This window comes from Melospiza melodia, chromosome 1 (assembly GCF_035770615.1).
Source record: "Melospiza melodia melodia isolate bMelMel2 chromosome 1, bMelMel2.pri, whole genome shotgun sequence".
NCBI lineage: Eukaryota > Metazoa > Chordata > Aves > Passeriformes > Passerellidae > Melospiza > Melospiza melodia.
In genome coordinates, this window is record NC_086194.1 from 107,566,734 (window position 1) to 107,585,958 (window position 19,225).

Here is a 19,225-nt window from a genome sequence, read left to right on the forward strand (position 1 = left end):
GGATGTTTTATCTAATATTAAACCCACATTGTCTCATCCTATGTATTTTAAAGTAGCAATGTAATAGTACAAATTTTTAACCTTTCTCCTGTATTCTGTATGAAACTCTTGTGTACTGCAGCAGAAATAATGGAGATAACACTGACAAGAGAAACTTGGGATAGTAAATCTAAATGGCCTTAACAGCCAAATATAATTTCACACAACTTTTGCATGAGTCTAGGTTTAATTTGATTTACAGGACAGTTGGCCAAAGAATGACATTTATCATAAAAATATCCTCTCCATTAAGCAAATCTCATTTTTCTTTCCAAAAGAAAATTCAATGTATACTCTGAGCAGTCAGTGGCTCATTTTCAAGATCAGCCCACACAGATTTTTCTTAACAAAACAAAGCAATTCAGTTAAAAAATGCAGACCAATGTAATGACATAGTCATATTGCTTTTGGCTATGTTAACTTTAAAAACCATGCCAATTTCACTATTTTTCTTTAGGTTTTATTAGAAAAAAGCAGCAGATCAACATTACAATTCAGAGTCTAATCTAAATATGCACTTGACAATGAAGCACATCTGAATATGAAGTGAAAAAGGATTCCAGAAAACCTTCAGTTTTGCCAATCTTCTACCCAAATCATGTGTCTTTTCTTCTGGCTTTCTGATGACTGAAATCAAACGAGGAACAAAAGATTTATTGCTATGAAAACAAAACTGTAGTACAGTAGTAGAAGTCTTGGGCGCTAAAGCATACTGAAGTTAACTTAATCTCAAAGTGTACTTAAATCTTTTGTTTGGCCATGAAAGTCCATAAGCTGACTGACCCAAGTATAAATTGAAATGGCAGGTCTGGAAAAAAAAAAAGAGTTAGACAGCATGTTAACCTCCAGTTTTCAGACAGTAATAAAAAGATACAATTCCAACAGCCAAGAAATTAAAATTAAAAGGAAAGTGGATCTGACATTCAAGAGCTCAATTTATTCTTATGCTCATTTTGTTTGCGCCCAAAATAATTTTAGACTCACCAGGACAAAAAAAAGTATTTATGGACTATCACACAATTGAAAAAGAGAAACAATTGCCTTTTGACTTGGTTATTTTCCCCCACTGAGGTATAAAATCTACATATAAATTTGATACTTCACTATAACAAATTGTACTTTTCATAGTTCTGATTTAGCTTCATTAAACCCTGTTTACTTTTTGCTTTTAAACCACAGAATTCTTATGTCATGATACTGAATCTGGTTTGCAGCTCTCTCATTTATTTGTGGATCTATACTTAGTAGTCTGGTTACCACTGCTAACCAGGAAAAAAAGAATTCTTGAAACTTTCTTCATTACAACAGCACTTTCAGCAGAGGTTACTGATGTGCAAGCAAACTAAAACGATATGCAGCTCTTCAGAGAGACTATTTCATTGATTATGTTTCCACTGTCCAAATGTTCTCTAAATTATTTGCTGGAAGAAACTCTTTCGATCTTGTAAACATCAGTGGGCACAGTTTCACTGCTATGTGTGGTAGTTTCACATCCTTATACAGGAAGGCTGGTTCACAGATACTGAGAAGCTGCAGGAGTTCTAACAGCTGAGGAGCTGTGGATTCTGCCGAGCAGAAGTTTCTCCTGTTGCTACTTGACAGCGTAGCCAAAGAATCAGCCGAGGTAGCCCAGTCAATCCTTGCTCTTCTCGAGAACCTCTCAGAATATTTCTGGAAGGGTGACGTTGCGGAGCAGCCACTGCTGCGAGCGGCTGCCCGTGCAGTCTCTGATGCTGGGTACCTGGCTGTCCTCTTCCGTGGCTTTGTCCAGGCACTGGTTACTGTTCACATGCAACAGGGTTAGTTTCTTGAAGAGAAAATAAAAAGAAATTAGCTTGATAAAAATCACCAGGCATAAGGTAACCAAAAAATTTCTAGTTGGCATCAAAACTTTTCCATAGGCAAGTTGGAACTAGATAAGACTATGTTGTTATTGACTGCAGATCCCTATCCTAAAAACACTTAAACATGCTATATGACATGGTAGACACTAAAAACAGTGCTTTGTGAAAAACAAAACAGTCTTAACTTGTACATGATGTTCTTTGTCAACACCCACCATTCTATAAACAGGGCTACAGATATTTGAAGAGTCAGAAATTACAAGTAGGTAAGATATACAACTTCAGTTATTACTTATAATAGTAGCTTTTATCAGATCAGAATGAACACATTGAATATGTTTTCAAAACTATTTTTTTTCCTCAGCTGGGGACACAATACTGACCTTACACTACGTTCCTTCAGCACTTTTTGGGCTCTTTTTAAAAAGTATGTTCTTTAATGAAAAGTACCTGCAACTTCATATAAGTGTATATCTTCTGCAATACCTACTAATCCCACTTATGCAATCTTTGGTAAACCACTCCATCTACACCTCATGGAGAAGAGATCCTCAGAAGCTGCATTCCCTGCCACAGATACTCCTTCTACAGTTACTCCCCAGTGCACCAACTCGCCTACAGCACCAGAGGCATTTCTACCTGTATTTCCTCTCTCATTCAGCAGCTCAGCCAGGACATGGGAATGACTGAGAAGTAGTGGCCTTATGTGCACAAGTAGCAAAGGGTAATTAAAAAATCAAATTCAAAAACCTGAGCATATCAATTTCCTGCACTCATAGAGGTGCTGAAGAATGAAGGAAGGAGTTGAACAGAGGAAGAAAGAAAAAAAACCCAAAGGAAAAACAAAAATCACTCAGCTATGTGAGCGGGAGTTCTTTTTAAGTGCCCTATAACTTTTTTTTGTGCTTTATTAGCCAGCTTTCAGTTACGTTCTGAAGACTATGCCTAGATTTTCTACGGACAAAATAGAGAGATAAAATACATATAACCAAATTTATGGCTGAGGATCAACAAAGGGGAAGTCTGTGACAATCACTGCAAGACAGATTATTGCATTTACATGTCTAAAGATGCATTTTTATTATCACTGATAAGGTAGAAACCGAATGAAAAGCACTTGCTCTTTGGTAAATCACTGTAGGTGGTAGTATTATTTATATTATCTGCTTAAGTCAGGTAAACTAACTTCATTAAAACCAAAAATGAATGGTTCCCAAGACTAACTTAATCCTGCAAACCTTCAGCTTTCTTCAGTGTCCCATCAACAACTGCCAGCAATGTGCAGAAATCCTAGCAGAGATCCATTGTCTTCCACATTAACTGCCATCCTAATCACAAAATCATCATTCACACATATTTGCTCTTGGTCTAAAAGTCCGCAGGATTTGTTAACACCTCAGCTACTGAAGTCTACAGCAAGTGTATTTAGTCAGAAATAACCTCCACCTTGCTTTTTAATTAGTAGTAATTATGACTTTTTAGTAGCTAAACATCTGAAAGTTCTTTTTAAAAACAGTCACTGCAAATACTGGCAAGATTCTTCATACAAATTGTCTCAAAACTGTCGTTTGGAATGACTGATATTAAATTAAAAAGCACGAGAGCTACTTTTTTTCTAATTATCCATCAAGTCAGAGTTCTTGATGCATTACTCAATCACAAAATCATTTCTAGAGCTGGCAAATCAAATTAATGATGAATTGATCTCTGGACAATGATTTCTAGATCTGGCACTTCAACATATGAACTTCAAAGTAAATTTGAGCACCTTGTAGAATCAAGAACATGATTTAAGTAAAGGTGTTTTAAGGTATATCTAAGTATAGATATATCTTAGATGTAACATTATTAGAAATGTAAAATCACCTTTATCAGTTTGCAATGCTCATTTTTCACTTGGAAATGTATTTCCTTTTAACTTTGTGAAAGACAAAATACTGAGTGCTAAATTTGTCACCACTTTATTATTTTCATTACTCTTATTTCTCCAATGGATACCTGGAATACTTCTCCATTTTTGATCTGATTGTAACATGACATTACACTGTCAGATAGTATTTCTCCATAGGGTCCCACAGCACATGCAAAATGCTCTTCCAAAAGCTCCCTCAAACTCCCCAGGTAATTAACACAGATGCCCACTGTGTGACTACATAGTGAATTACTAACAGAGGGACCATAATCCTGACTTTGTTTCCAATTTTGTCTGTCCAGTAGTGGTCCACACTGGAATATGTTGCTCTGCAGGCTCATGTAAAAGCCAAAGTTGCCTCATTTTACAGTCAAAAGTCCTTAGAAGACTTACCACTGGATCATATTCCCAAAGCTGGTTTCCTTTTAGATGGTGGCACTTGAGCATCGTGACTGGGCCGTTAAGTTTGGATACATCTAAACACAAATCATCTGTTCGAATTTCTTTGTTGGCAGTATATGAGAAAACCTAGAGAGAAAAAGAATGAGAGGAACTGAAAAAGAACTGCTTCAACCAAAAGATTCCTGGAGTGAGGGGAAAGGGGAGCATTTGTGCATTACTTCATTTATTCCCACTATTTTTTTTTCTTTTGCTTTCTGTTCCCTTCATAATAGCAAGGCATGGAAAGACTTTTTAAATTTTTTGGGGGGGGATCAAGTATTAACACAATCACAAGCTGTTCAGTCAAAACAGACTTTTTTTGAATTGAAGATTACTTGCTGTGAAGGAACAGGAGACTCCCCAAACAGACGTAATCTCTGTTTATGTGAAAACAATTCATCACGAATCATTAAGAAAGTAGAACAGAAAAACCAGATGAAACATAATTCCCACAGCTGACACCCAGAAAAAGATATATTGAAATATATTTCAGGCACAGGCCTGTTTTTGTTTTTTTAAGTAACAATGCCAATCAGGAGTTCTAACCAGAATGCATTTCCAAAGAACCTACAGGGGGTGAAGTCTAGCTCATAGAAGTATTTTCCTCCCATGATTTTTTTTTTTTTTACTTTAAAGTTGATCTAAAATGTATTGCAATCAGGTCTGAAAAACATACAAGCAGAAACCAACACCAAATCTTCTCATGCATTTCCTCTTACAGGTATTTTCTTTCATGAGGGTTTCCTAAGTATACTTTGAAGATAACTACTGAAAAGATCCAAGAATTGTCACAATAAGCAGTAGGGCCTCAAATAATTCAATACATTAAGAAAATTCCTTTTTAAAAATTGTCACCTGATTGCCACCCATTCCATGGCAGTTAAAGATTCCAACTTTCTCATTTTCTTTTCTTGCCATGTTATCCAGACATTGATTTGTCTCCACATTTCTTATCTAGGAGGGAAAAAAGAGCACATCACTAAAGGCTAATATTTTTAGGAGAAAATTAGGTCCTTATCAAACCACAGTGGGCACCAGTTCTCTCCATGCACCAGAGGTTATGTGAAATAAATGACCCATATTAGCAATGAGGCATCACTGTCCAAACTCTCAAGCAAATGTTCAAGCTACCAGGTTACAGAACCATGATTGTTTCTTTGCTTTCTTTGGGGGATCCTTCCACTTTGGGGCCCTTTTTGCTCAAAGATTCAGCTATAACAGAATGGACACAATTGAGTCTGCAGCCCAAAACCTTCAAAAGTACCAGTCTCTATATCACTATAGTGAGCAGGCATGAATACCAAGTCTCTTGATAGTCATGAAGAAGCACATTCTGCTAAAAGTGTTTCTTTTAAAATCAACAGTACAAAATCACTCTACAGAAAACTTGATATTTAGTTCAACATGACTTGTACAGGAGAAGGTGCCTACTTATTTAGGACAGCATCATCTGTTAAAAAGGTTAAAGAAAAAAGAGAAATGCTCAGCAAGGCTTAGAAGTCACCAGAATTTGCTGGTCACTGGTGAGGGTTCTGGGGATAAAGTTCAGGACAGCTTTTAGGCAAAAACCTTGCTTGACCTTGTATAGCTTTCAAGCAAAACTTCACTCATACTCTATATAGAGAACATTATACAGAATGTTATGCACAACTATATTTCTGAAGGATTATTTCTAAAGCCATTTATATGACATTTTGCACTACAGTAGAAAAAAAGGAAAACATTCAAATTACAGTACTGTATACCAAAGTTCAATTGTCTGCCCCGCTGAGAAGCCAGATTTGTCATTCTACATGGGACAGAAACACAGGTGCAAGATACTTGAACTTTGCTAGAGACAACTTGCATGCACTACTCAGTTCAAACCACAACTTACTGCACAATATACTTTACACAGGGAAGATGCATATAAAAGATGAAATCTCACCTCTCCCAGAGAAAAGTAATGGCGTGGGATTTGGGAATCAGGATAAACATTCTCCAGGTACCAGGAGAAAGGCTTGCACTGGAGCTTGCGCCTTAGCCCAAGTCGTGACGATATGTCCCCATAATCAACTTTAGTAACTCCTGAAAAAAAAAAGAAGTTGTATTCAATGTCTGCCAATAAATACCATTTAAACATAAGAAAATCCATCAGTATAATTTACTACTTCCATGAAAGACTTTGTCTTTGAAAAGTCATCTCTATTCAAAGGGAGTTTTGCTTAATATAGCATTATGAACATGTCTGACAAGACCTGTGACTTCTTTTTCCACAACAGATAGAATCACTCTATCTGGGCTGTGCATGACAATTTCTTACCTGTGGTTTGTGGAACAATTTGAGTCTAGTTGCTTACTAAGTTAATAGAGGAGCAAGGCTGAAACCTTTTTAGTAACTAATGCCATTCTATCCCCAGTGGTAACTGGAGTGCGTATCTATGCAGCATAACACAGCAGTCTCCTTCTGTGGAGCAAGCAGAATTCCAATTTAATTTATTTCTGTAAGCCAGGTACCACCTGCTGGACTCTTCATCATCTATCTAACTGCACAAAGAAGCAGGCAGAAAGCAGCCTTCATACAGAGCACTAAACCTTAAATAATTCAGCATTTGTTCAATATAACCGCAGCATTTGCAGGAAGTATGCTCACCATTATGACTGTTATCATTTTTTTGTGGTAGTTTGCTTGCCTTTTTATTCCTTTGCTCCTCATTTATCAAAGTGCTCCTTCTTCCTGTACCTTCCCACTCCTTTATGGTTGATTTAATTCCCTCTGAAAATTAATTTGTGCAAGTCCCATCTGCAGATGGGTTGAGGATAGTGTGCATGAACAGTAGATATTTTAGCTTCACCTGAATTCAGCACTACTGTAATTAATATTCTATTATTATTATTATTACTACTACTATTATATAATTTCTACTTTTCAAGCATCATGTCTTTTCTTCTGTTTCCCACACCACACTCCATATCACACAGGTCAAATGCAGTACACTACCAAAAAACTCAAATAAAAAAAAAGAACAAAAACTGGCCCCAGCAATTTAAATTCCTCTAACAGACTACAAATATGGCTCAGCTGGCCACCACACTAGAGACCTCCAGCTGCACACATTTTTCAGAAATCTCTCCACTTGGAGGACTACAAGTTACCTTGAAAATTCTTGACCTTGGAAAGAGTTTGAGACATTTCTAAGCTGGCATACTGTGTGTTAAATGGACTTGCCAGCAGATGGTGTCTTTCTACTCACTTGAGATAGATAATTGGATCAAACTTTAGCTAACTGTCTGTAAATGCCAATGACAAACATAATATTTGAGAAAGAAAAAAATGTTAGCCAGGTTTTTAGGATTTTATATTTAATGAAAGACTTTATTTTCATAAATATATTGGAAAGCTATACTGGTAAAGGAATGAAAGCAAAGAAAATCTTGTTTGTATAGAATCCCAGAAAACTTCTGACCGGGCTTTCAAATCACAGAAGAAATCCCAGAACTGAGAAATACAAGACAAATTTTAAAAAACCAAAAAAACAAACCACAGAATGCTGCTCCATCTTCATGAAAGCAAATATTTGCTCTACAAGAAAGCAATACTCCCTCAAAAGCTAATGAGAGAACAGAAAGGTTCCGACCACAGCTAAGTACTGGATTCTTCATTTTCCAGTGATGAAAAAGCAGCTGATGGATGAAGGAGTTATCATGCCCCTCTCACAACAACTTTACAAACAACATCCAACAAGACTCAAAACATACTCAGGTTGCTACACTGACCTCCCAAAACCAGCACTGTTACGGCTGTGTCACATCACTGAATGGCAATAAGAATTAAAGTCACATCTATAAATAATTAAATGTAAAGTGAGACTTAATAGCATACAAACAAGCTGTTTCTTAAAGTCATTTTAAATGTCACCACACACAAAAAAAGTGCCAGCTGATTTTTCTCTTACATTGTATTCCATTAAACCATTTTTATTCAGAAAGGTTTTCAAAAAATCCTCTCTGAAGTCAGGTCTGCCCCAAACCATACACAAAGAATACAGTTAGCAGCAGGTTAGCAGCAGGACTGGAGAGCAGAACAGTTAGAGTTGCCCTTGGGGTGTCCTCTAGTAAGGCTGAATTTTTCTGTTTCCAAGATTTTTGGTACCTTATCAATATTACTGTAAACCAGCTTGAGTATTTCTCTCCAGTGCAGTGCCAGTTACTTATGGGGAATTTCTTTTGGGGGGAAAAAAGAATGGAAGAAAACAAGGAAAACTGCAGCAAAGTATAAAGCATACCAAAAATTAGGTACAGGTTTAAATCATTATTTCCTCCACATACTGGTAAAATTTATATGTATACCTACAACAGGGACATATAAGCTTCTAGGGGCTTTGGGCATTTGATCAAAGGCTCAGCTAAAAACAAAAACCAAATGGCAAAATGTAAATTATATCAGATTTCCTCTGAGGAGAAAATTATGCCAGATTCCAAAGGGATCATAAGGAATACAGAAAAAACATCCACTTGTTTTTTTCAAACTTTTTGTCCATTAAAAAAAATATATATAGGAAAGAATCATATAATTACAGAATAGTTTGGGTTGTAAGGGACTTCAGGATCATCTCATTCTAACCCCTCTGCCATGGGCAGGGACACCTTGGTCTACACCAGGCTGCTCAAAGATGCATCTAACCTGACCTTGAACATTTTCAGGGATGGAGTATCCATATCACACAAATCAGAAATAGTATTTAAGAAACCTTGCTACTGTTGTCTTTATTTGACCATAACTATATTTTTCCTCAACCTCCCTGCCCCTACCCCTAATTACATTTAAAAGTTTGGGCCTCCCTGATGATTCTATTTGTCACACAGCTTGCTGTTAGCTGTGAGATAATCACATGCTTTTTTTTCCACACACCTGTTTAAAGACAATCAAAATATATAAAATTTTAAAATATATAATACATAAAATATTGGTAATGCAAAAAACATCTCCAAATCATCCAGCCACACCAGCCATGTTGCAACAGTTGTGCCATCCTCAAATTTTCAGGAGCTGAAGATCTCCTTGCCCAAGTTTAATGTGTGTCAATATATTTATGCTAAAATCCTTTGAAAAAAATAGCATGTTATCATCATGATTATAAATTGCTCAGTCATTTGCAAAAACAGAGTATGAAAACTATTTCATCTAAATCTAGCCTTCTGATAAAAATAATATAACTTGTTTTTATTTAGTATTATGAAACTCTATAAGCAATAATTATTTAAAACCAATTTGAATAGCTACATGCTTTGCATTCTCAATTAATGCTAATAGGGACTGGTATCTGAACACAAAACCACATGGAAACATTTATTATATACTTTGAACACAGGCTTAGCTACACTGCAAGATGTGGACTCAGTCCCTCTTCTGTCCTCCCTATCAACCATAAATAAAGTTTTCCATTTCCAGTCTCTACATACTGAACCCTGACGTGCTGTGCCTGGCTAGAGACCAGGGCATGCAGCGATGAGATACAAGGCCTACAGAGCCAGCCCAGCTTTCAGACCCAGAGACAGACCCCACAGACCCTGTCTCTGTCTAGGCAACTCTTGCTTAGGTAATTCCACAGTGCTGTCTATCCAGGCTTTCTGCCTGCCCAGCACAATACACCTCCTGACTACATCCCAAAATATATCTCAGAATACACCCTTTAGGGCAAAGCTGTCCAGTCTAATGCTTTGCAGCTGCTGCTGCTGCCAAAGGGGCAGCTTTCCCTTGCTCACCTTCAGACTCCTGCTGTACCTCCTGCGCTGACAGATTCTAACTCAACCCCAGGGAGCCAGCCCACAGGAGGAACACCCCTGAGAAATCCACAAAGTCCTAAAAGCAGCTGATGCAGATGAAGGATCAGCAGGTGAGGGGAGATGAAGCCCTATTACCTTCCCTACACCTGCCAGGAAAAGCAAGGCAGTCCCTTCACAGCAAGCTGTGAGACAGACATCAACATCTCGTGAAGCCTCCTCACCCTGGACAAGACAGTCCTAAGCTTTTAGCCTGGAGAAAGCGATGAATGACCAGCACTAGAAATAAAGTGGCAGAGTCCACAGAAAGAATGACTGGAGCCAGGAAACAGATTATTCACATGTTGGATTTGTTTTCTGAAAGCTGAAGTGAAAATGGTCTGGGAAACAGGGCCCTGGTGTAAGACATGACTGCAAGGAAAGCCAGCAGCTCATGAGCAGGGCCTGCAGCCAGTGCCTGCACTGCTGGGGAGAGGAGCTGCTGCCTGCAAAGAGACAGGCTCCATTCTGGCCAAGCAGCAGCTGCAACAAGTTCCTGCCCAGCCTCCATCTGTACCTAACCACTCCTAAGCAGACGGGTGGCTTCTAAAATTCACATAAGCTTAGTACAGACAAGTAGCAGTTTCTATTGGGTTATACTTATAAAAGAAGGAAAGAATTTCAGGCTTACTTTTCAAGTGGGCAGCTTTCCATTTAACTACATTGCATCAATAGTAAAAAGTCTCTTGAGTTCCTATCATTCAAGCAGCAAGACTTTTTTTCCCAGACAAAACAGATCACACAAAGTGCAAAAGCTACCTGAGAATCTTACATTTGCTTCCCTGGATGAATCCCTCTGTGATTCACTATCTTAGGGGAAGAGGAAAGAAAACGTAAAGAAGGAAACAAGTGTGTCTTGTTAGCTAGGCTCAGTGATGCTTGTCAGTATATTCTCTCCTCCAAAATGCAATTTTTTGTATCCATATTAACTAGTGAGAAAAATCCTAGGTGCACAGAGGATTGCTTGTTTTCCTCATTCATCTGCACCAAAGGCTTGCAAACCAGCATCAGCCTAAGAATCCTCACCTCTCTCCTTGCAAGGGCTTGTGACACTGTCACAGTAATACTGAAAGTACACATTTGTACCAGCAAACAGTTTCACAGGCTGCACACTGTGTTCTGCCTGAAGATTACTACACCAGCACTCTGTAAGAATGATACATTTAAATTTTTATATTAGAAGCATATCTGGAAAAGCTAAGTGAGCCAAGCTAGCAGAGATTCACTAAACAACTAGCAGAGTTCCTAAACAACTAAGAGACTTACTGAAACCTGTACTGATGCTATTTGCTGTCAACGGGCAAAGTCACAATCTGCAACACTCAGCTAAAATTGGAGATGCCAGAATTACAAGAATAAGCTGTTTGTGAACTTCCCAAAATGGTAATCCTTGTTAGTTGATACCTACTGGCTCTCACAACTTATGGGGATTTGGGAGGGTGACAAGCATGAGTGGCTCCGAGTACATTTGTGTGTTCACACTCTGAACAACAAGTTTTCATCAGAGCTAAAGAATGACCCACAGTACTGGGCATCCTCCTCACAGCCCCAGGCAACCAATCAATTTCAGAATAACCCAACTTATTCAGATACACTATTATCCTGTTCCTGAGACACTTGAAACTTTTGGCATCAAACTTCAGTGCCTGGCCAACACAGTCACAGGGGCACAAAGGGGAGCATGTGACAGGGGGCAGATGCTCTAAGAGCAGCTTAGCCAGAGCACATCCCTATCCAACAATCACTCAGGCCATTAGCATACAAATTATGCAGACATGCATCTTTTGAAAGGAAAGAAAATATACAGTGCAGTTACAGATAACTGCTGAACTTACTTTCACCGTTTCAGAATTTTTACTGTCTTTGGGGAATGCATGCATGTTCTACAGTACTGCAATGCTGTGAAAGTCATATCAAAAACCCCTAATCCTACAAAAGTCAAAGAGTGTAACTCCTTTTCTAGGTTACACTTACCTCACAAAATGGAAAGAATATAGAAGTGACATATAAAGTAACAGAGCCTCATCACATCTTATCAGTAACTTACATTTTTAGAAGAACTTGGTTATTTTTTATAATTAAGTCTTCCTGTAACTTTGTACCTTTTAAAATCTAGCTTGACATGGATGCATAAGAGCAATCTTTACCAAAAAAGACTGCACCTATTTATATCCAACTTTTCTGAACGTTTCTACATGTTCATGTTTGAATTCATAATGCTGTATTAATTACATAACAGGGCAATAACAATAAGCTGTTAGCTTCTGATTTGCACCTAAAAAAGCTTTGAATAGTAGCCAGACTTTTTTTAATTAAAAGTCTTATACAGTCTCATTTGAGTAAAGCATTCTTTTAAGAAAAAACCACTGTGAATCCACAATGTCAGTTGCTTTCAGAAGCGTCTGTAAAATCCATAATCTAAAATTTGACACTGTTCAGACCCATATTACATTGTATTACAGCTTTTAAATGTCAACAGTAATGCAGGTTTAATAAGCAGGTCATAAGGAAATACTAGTTTTAAAGAAATTTCTTTGGAAAAACAGATGTGGTATATAAAACTACCACTTAGTACATAAAGTCTAATGGCTCAAGTATTTAGAAAGGTTGGCTTTTGCTACCTGAAGCTTGTCTTTTTATGCAACAACAAAAATAGCCTGTAGATGAAACTAATAATTCAATATTTCCCAGGCTTCCTTTCTTCTCCTGAATTTTTTGCAGAAAATCTGATTTTACAGGAAATTTTCCCACATCTTTTACATCCTCTTGTTTTGCTAACAGCCACATAAAAAACCAATAATAAATATCATCACAGTCAATTATATTGGCAACTTGCCCCTATACTCTAGATAGTGAAATGGAAATTCTATCAAGACAGAAGATATTCACTTTTGCCACTCCTTCTCTGTTTCACTTAAATCACTTGTGATGCATTCAACATGGAATGCCTACAACATGGGAGCCAGAGCCCAAAATTCAGCACATCTCAATATGACTTAGGATGGCTAATTTTCAGCACTACAGCTGAGCTCTTTGATGTTCCACTGAGCTTCAATTCTATTGCATAGGAAGCTCATTCATAAATCATGTTCATGTTAAAAAGCAAACAAACAAAAACCCCTTCAGGGCATGTCTCTGGCTAACAAAATTATTTTTCAATTAAGACCTTACTTTTTGTACACCTCAAGTGAGTTCTGTCTTAACAAACTTCAAAGCAATAACATTCTTATACAAATACTCACTTTATTTCCCAGTAGTAGCAATATTTTAATTCTTAATAAGTATTTCTCATAACCAAAGACCTGCTCACCTGGGGAAATAATGTAGAAAAAGTTTTTGAATTCATCCATCCAGACTTCTGCAAGCCGCCTGTTATTTTTGTTGATTATCTGCCCTGTACCTCCTGGGAAAGTGTATGGTGTTGCTTTCCTGAACACATGCCCAACATGTGAACAAGTTACAATTTCCAAAGTGCCACCACACTGCCAGATCTGGAAGCAACAGAACAATTATTGCATAGTTACAAGTTACTAAAAAAAGTTCCAAAACATTAATCACTTGCTTCTGCTCAAGGTGGGGAAACAACATTAGCTGAGGTCTTGAACAAATGCATGCTGCTTGGAAGAGAACTGCATGTTTTTTCCTGCTCAACAGCTAAAGATGCTCACAAGCTCAAGCAAGGCAGCATATGAAAGTACTTCAGCCCCTGAGGCAACACCACATCAGCCAGAGATTACTTTAAAGAACAGGGCAAGCTGACCACAAAGGAAGGAAAAGGCTCACATGAATCACAGGAACTAACAGGTGTCTAAACTAGTCCATTATAAAACAGAATATCCACGTAAAAGAACCCACACACTTCCCAAGTCTCTGAGAATACTTTCAGTTTTATCTTGGATCTTGAAAAATAGATTCAGAAAGCTGAAGTACTTCAGAATTCCCACCTATGTACCTTCTGCTAACAAAATTAAAGGAAATGGTGCCATTTGGTAGGAACAAAAATGAGAATACCACTGGTTAGGTCCACAAGCAAACGAACCCCTGAAGTTAGTAAGGAGCAAGAAGAGAGGGTTTGTAACAGAGGTGCTCACATGTCACTGGCACATGAAACAATGCACTGACGACATCACCCTTAACTGCTGCTCCCACAACAGCTTTTCTACCTGAATTCCTTTCAACACACAAACACTCACTCTTCAGAATAACCATCTTAATCTTTTAATCACAAAGCTATACCAACAATTCATCATGCATTTTTTACTGGCAGATACAGTCTTTGTGTATCTCTGCTGGAGGAACTTAACAGGGAAGGGAAGTGCCAGCTGCAACAGAAGAGGACGCTGGTGCAGGTGGCAGATCTGTGTTTTACAGAACTCCAGATGCACTGTCCTGATTAATAAACAAATGATTAATAAAGCCCAGCAGAGTTTTACCTACCCTGAAGGAAATTTCTAAGTTTTCTCCACCCCAAATATCCATTCCAGCATCATATGTTCCAATTTCCTGAAAGTAATCTCTGTCTATTGAAAAAAGGCCTCCTGCCATTGTAGGTGTCCTGGGGGGAGAAAAAAAAAAACACATTGGTCACTGTAAAAACATGCTGAGATACATTTCACACTTACACTGACAAAATAGCTGTTTATTTCCCAAGTTCCTAGCATATTCCTTCTCAGTAAGCTTTCCTTCAAACTCTGTTACTGTTGGTGTAGTTGCTAGCTCAAAATTTTTCAGAGATGGAATTAGGTAGTGGCAGTTCTCCTTATCTTCTCACTTCAAACTGATGTCTGGATAGAGAAACAGTCCCTAGAAAGCTGCTGTCATTACTTAGAAAGACTTCTGTCTTCAATGCTGGTAACTCATAAAAAGGAAACCAGTTCCACACAGGAAAATTGTACATCAGGCTACTGCCCCTGAAAAATTTTGGGAAGGCCATTAAGCAGCCTGCTTGCTTTCATTTTTATTGCTTCATGCAAGAAAATTGTACAGTCAAGGTTGCATCCAGATTTTCCTTACAGATTCCTTATTGGTACAAAAACTACAACTCTGCTAGTACTTTCTCAGAGCTTTAGAAACATCTCCCAAATTTCAACTTTTTTAGACAACAAACATACAATAAGTAAATCACATGTTAGACCAATGACATAACTTTATAGTTCAATTATTTACACTTTTAGCATAAATGATTAAATATCTCTAGCTATTTTCCTGAAATGTTTAGGGCTTTTTCTGAAAGACACATTAAATACAAGCTAGGTCACAACCTAACTAAAAACTTATGGGTCTTTACCCCTGCTAAAAGCAAACAGAGGGAAGAGAGCAATATCCTGAGCAGACCTCTTAATTTCTTAAACTAAAGACAAACAAAAATCAGCAAATGCTGGATCCTGAGCTTTACTGTAAGTAAATAATGCCCAGTTTTCAGAAAAGTAAGGACAGAAAATGTAAGTTTGCAATTGTTAAAAGGTACACATTACACACAGACTATCTTCCTCATTACTTTTCTTATAAACCTACATGACATCCAAGTATAAATTTACCTCCCCTACCACCTTTTAAGACTTAAAGTTTGCATATAAATGCACACACAACAATATATATATACACACATAAATATACCGAAAAATCAATGCATCTTTACAAAATACAGTTTACGTTGTCATAATAAAAGATAAAAACAAGGTTCAATTAGAAAAAAGAAAAAAAAGTTGTATTAAAATCTTGCGCATCATTGTAAGTGTTACCTGAAAACTAGTAATTCTGCAGTAATTAGCACAGAACTGAAAAATATTTTCAAAGTGACAAAGTGATAGATTCCCTTACTTCTACCAAAAGTTACTGACAACCACGCCATGCTAGAACTGTTATGTTGTTCCTTCAATCAGACAAAAAAGATGCTATAACATTTGACTAAGTACTTAACAACCTTAAGTACTTATTTTTGAGTATATCATAAAAAGTAGATATCAGACAAGGATATTAAGCCATTTAATAATTTCTCATTACCTAACGGGGAGGGTTCGGTCTCCTTTCCGTCGGTCCATCTCTCTCTGAGGAACAGGGTACCAACGAAAATTCAGCTTCCAGTTGAATCCACCGTAGGTCATGTCAGAACCTGCCATATATTCGAAGGTGTCATCACTGATTACATCAATGATGGGACACACTACTGTCCTCCTAGGAAAAGGAAAGAAACAAAATTGTTAAATTTTGAACTAATAAAAATCTATTAATCAAAAGGGTAAAAAAGATTTTTGTTTTTTTTTTTTTTTAATTATTGCTTTTACACATGTAGTTGAAATTTTCATACCATCTCTTAACAACATTATTAAATAAATTAACAGGAATCATACTAAAATTCTGTCTTATAATTAAAAATCTGATACAATTTTGGCCATGCCAGATCTTTTTTTAAATCATATTTTCATTATCACCAGTAATAAATATTCATCCCTCTGCAGACAGAAATAATGATACCAACTTTCTCATTGCTACAGAGTGATTAGATAGAAAACAAGAGGTTCTTGTTTCGAGTTGAGTGGTAAAAGTAATTTGCATGTTTTGAAATGAAAACTTGGATATTAAGTCTGGGTATTTTTATGCATCCTCAGGACTAAGAGATGACAGTAACTGTTAACAATGTACAACTACTGCATCACAGTTGACAGAAAGTGGCCTCGTTGTCCACTGTTCTGACATTATTAACACACATATTCAGAAACCAATTCTAATCATCCTAAAGACACTTAAGTAACCATGCTCAAAGCACGCTTCTTCTCATGGGAAGCTCTGTAAAAAGATTCAGAGGCAGCTTGCAACTCAATTCAAAGGACTTAAGTCGAGATATTTACACAAATTGTAACAATGTATGTATTGTAGTCTCACAAGCCTGATTAATGATAACAAAGTTTACTTTGTCTTTGAACAGTGCTGAACAAAGATTCTTCGCTATTTGTAGCTCGCTCATGTAATGCTACATTTTGTAGCATCAAATTTTAAGCGTGATTTTTATCTATAAAAAAAAAAACTAGGGATTTTTAGCACCATGTTGTATTCTATTTAATATGTAGACTAAGAGCCTAGTGCACAACTACAGCTACTGTTCAGAGGTAGGGATATTTTATAAAGCAGACAATTCTCTCATCTTCATCCCCAATACAATTTCCATTGTGTATATAAGTGCAGATCAGCATGATTCCAGTAATTATTCTAACTTTAGAATATACATCCCAGAAGACCAAGACACAGCCCAGATTTCCACAATCAAAACCATTATGTAATAAAGAAATCACAACAAGAGCCTGAAAACAGTTCTTGTTCACAATGTTGGTGCTACACAAAATCAGGGCTTGATTCCTTTCTCAAGAATATCTACTGAAATTCATGAAGGAATAGGCCAAGCTGCAGAATGAACACCTCAATTTCCCCCAGTTCCTCAATTTCATTCATTGCTCCTGCTATTTAACACATTATTCCATGCACCCCAATATAGACTTCGCTTGAAACAGAGTTTTACTTTTAAAAAAGTTTAACTGAATTAGCCTTTTATCCTTATACCAATGACAATTTATTCAGCTCTTCAGAAAGTAGATATTTGCTTGTAGGCTATTTTGTAATACTTGGAAAATTTCTTAATAAGTAAAAAAACTGAAGATGGGTGAATAGATGGATAATTACCTGTCAGCTTTGATCCTTGCCAGCAGAGGTTCAAGCCAGCCTACTGTACATTCACAATGAGCATCTAGGAAGGTGATGACCTGGCCTTTAGAAGCAGCAGCCCCCTTTAATCTTGCTCTGATCAATCCAGAACGCTGTTCCATTCGAATCACATGAACAGGTACTTTTAATTTTTTCACATAACTCTCCAGTGGTCTTTTCAAGAAGTCTGTAAAGAATGATCAAAACTATTAGTTATGTAGTTCAGCTTTTTTTTTTTTTAATGGAGAGACTTGAATCAAGATACATTTCCCCTGTTCTTGTCTATCCTTTTTCTACTTTCTCAGATAGTTTCCTCTACACTTCACAATACTCCTTTTTACATCTTCCAAGTGTTTCACTTGATAGCACAGAAAGTTCTTCCTCCTCTTTATTTCTTCATTATGGAAAACCCAAAAAGGAAGAGAGGGTTAGACACTTAGACAAAACCAAGATGGAATTCACAAGTATTTACAGCAGAGAAGATGTGACGCTTATTTTCAAAAACATGCATAAGTGCTCTTGGACTTCTCTACCAAGGAAATACAGAAATGTTTTGACCAGCTGAATGTAATGAATTGCCTCTGACAGTAATGCAACTTACAGATAATTTCTTTGTGAGAAGTTTAAAACACAATCAAACGGATATTTCAATTGTGCTTTCTCTAGGGTTTTCTGGTTAATATTTTTATATTAGATTATCACCGTAACAGCTAAAAAAAAAAGATAATAAGCTATACATAAATGAGAATCTGTAACACCAACAAATCTCAAAGTAGCACAAATTATGAAGAACAGCAGTCAGTTACCATACACCCAGAGAGTCAAAATTAGTTGCACTGCAAAGAGCTATTGGGTTGTGATGATTGATGCCAAAGGAAGAGCAAAGAAGTGAGGGAGAACGCAATGGACGGTCACAGAAACAGACTTCTGCAATAACTTACAGTTTCAAAATGTGTAAAAAAGGCAAAATAGCCTTACTGCTCAGCTATGGAATATTAGATTGTACACTCAAAGCACATGGGAGTAGAAAGTTGTACCACAACAGTGCATGGCCTGTATCAGGATTTCAGTACCTCATACAAAAATAAGTGTGACATTGCAGGGGTGGGGGGGAAGCTCAGCATGAACTCTTAGTGACACTTTTGTAAGCCTCAAGAGGGAGGGTTGACTTAAAGGTGATTACCAATCCTTACCACTTCTCCAGATGAATGAGTTCTAATTGCCTTCTCGTGTTTTTCTGTGCATTGTTGGACTGCCACTAAAACCCACAGAAATAAGTTCTGATGTGTCTTGAAAGCTAAACTGTGCTAAAAGTACATAAGAGTTTGATACATCTAAATATTTGTCTCCAGAAAAACTCAAAGCATCTTAATTCTTATTTTGCATATGAGCAGAGACTCAAATTATTACATGTTTCTTACTACCAACCAAGTGTACACGTCAGAACATTTTGCAAGGCTTTTGGGGTGGAGCACAGAGATCATAACTGAGT

At 37.1% G+C, this 19,225-nt stretch overlaps 1 protein-coding gene across 3 annotated transcripts in view; it reads right to left on the bottom strand.

The window, feature by feature from the left end:
- Positions 1-483: 483 nt before the first annotated feature.
- GALNT1 (polypeptide N-acetylgalactosaminyltransferase 1) overlaps positions 484-19,225 on the bottom strand; it is an 86,332-nt gene continuing 67,590 nt past the window's right edge. For all 3 annotated transcript variants that reach the window (XM_063163670.1, XM_063163662.1, XM_063163679.1), the window contains 8 exons: positions 17,713-17,920; positions 16,042-16,212; positions 14,476-14,593; positions 13,349-13,529; positions 6,164-6,303; positions 5,092-5,190; positions 4,189-4,323; positions 484-1,846 (listed from right to left, as the gene is read on the bottom strand). In XM_063163670.1, the coding sequence (XP_063019740.1) occupies positions 1,700-1,846; positions 4,189-4,323; positions 5,092-5,190; positions 6,164-6,303; positions 13,349-13,529; positions 14,476-14,593; positions 16,042-16,212; positions 17,713-17,920 (1,199 nt within the window). In that variant the 3' untranslated portion in view covers positions 484-1,699. The remainder of the gene's footprint in view (positions 1,847-4,188; positions 4,324-5,091; positions 5,191-6,163; positions 6,304-13,348; positions 13,530-14,475; positions 14,594-16,041; positions 16,213-17,712; positions 17,921-19,225) is intronic.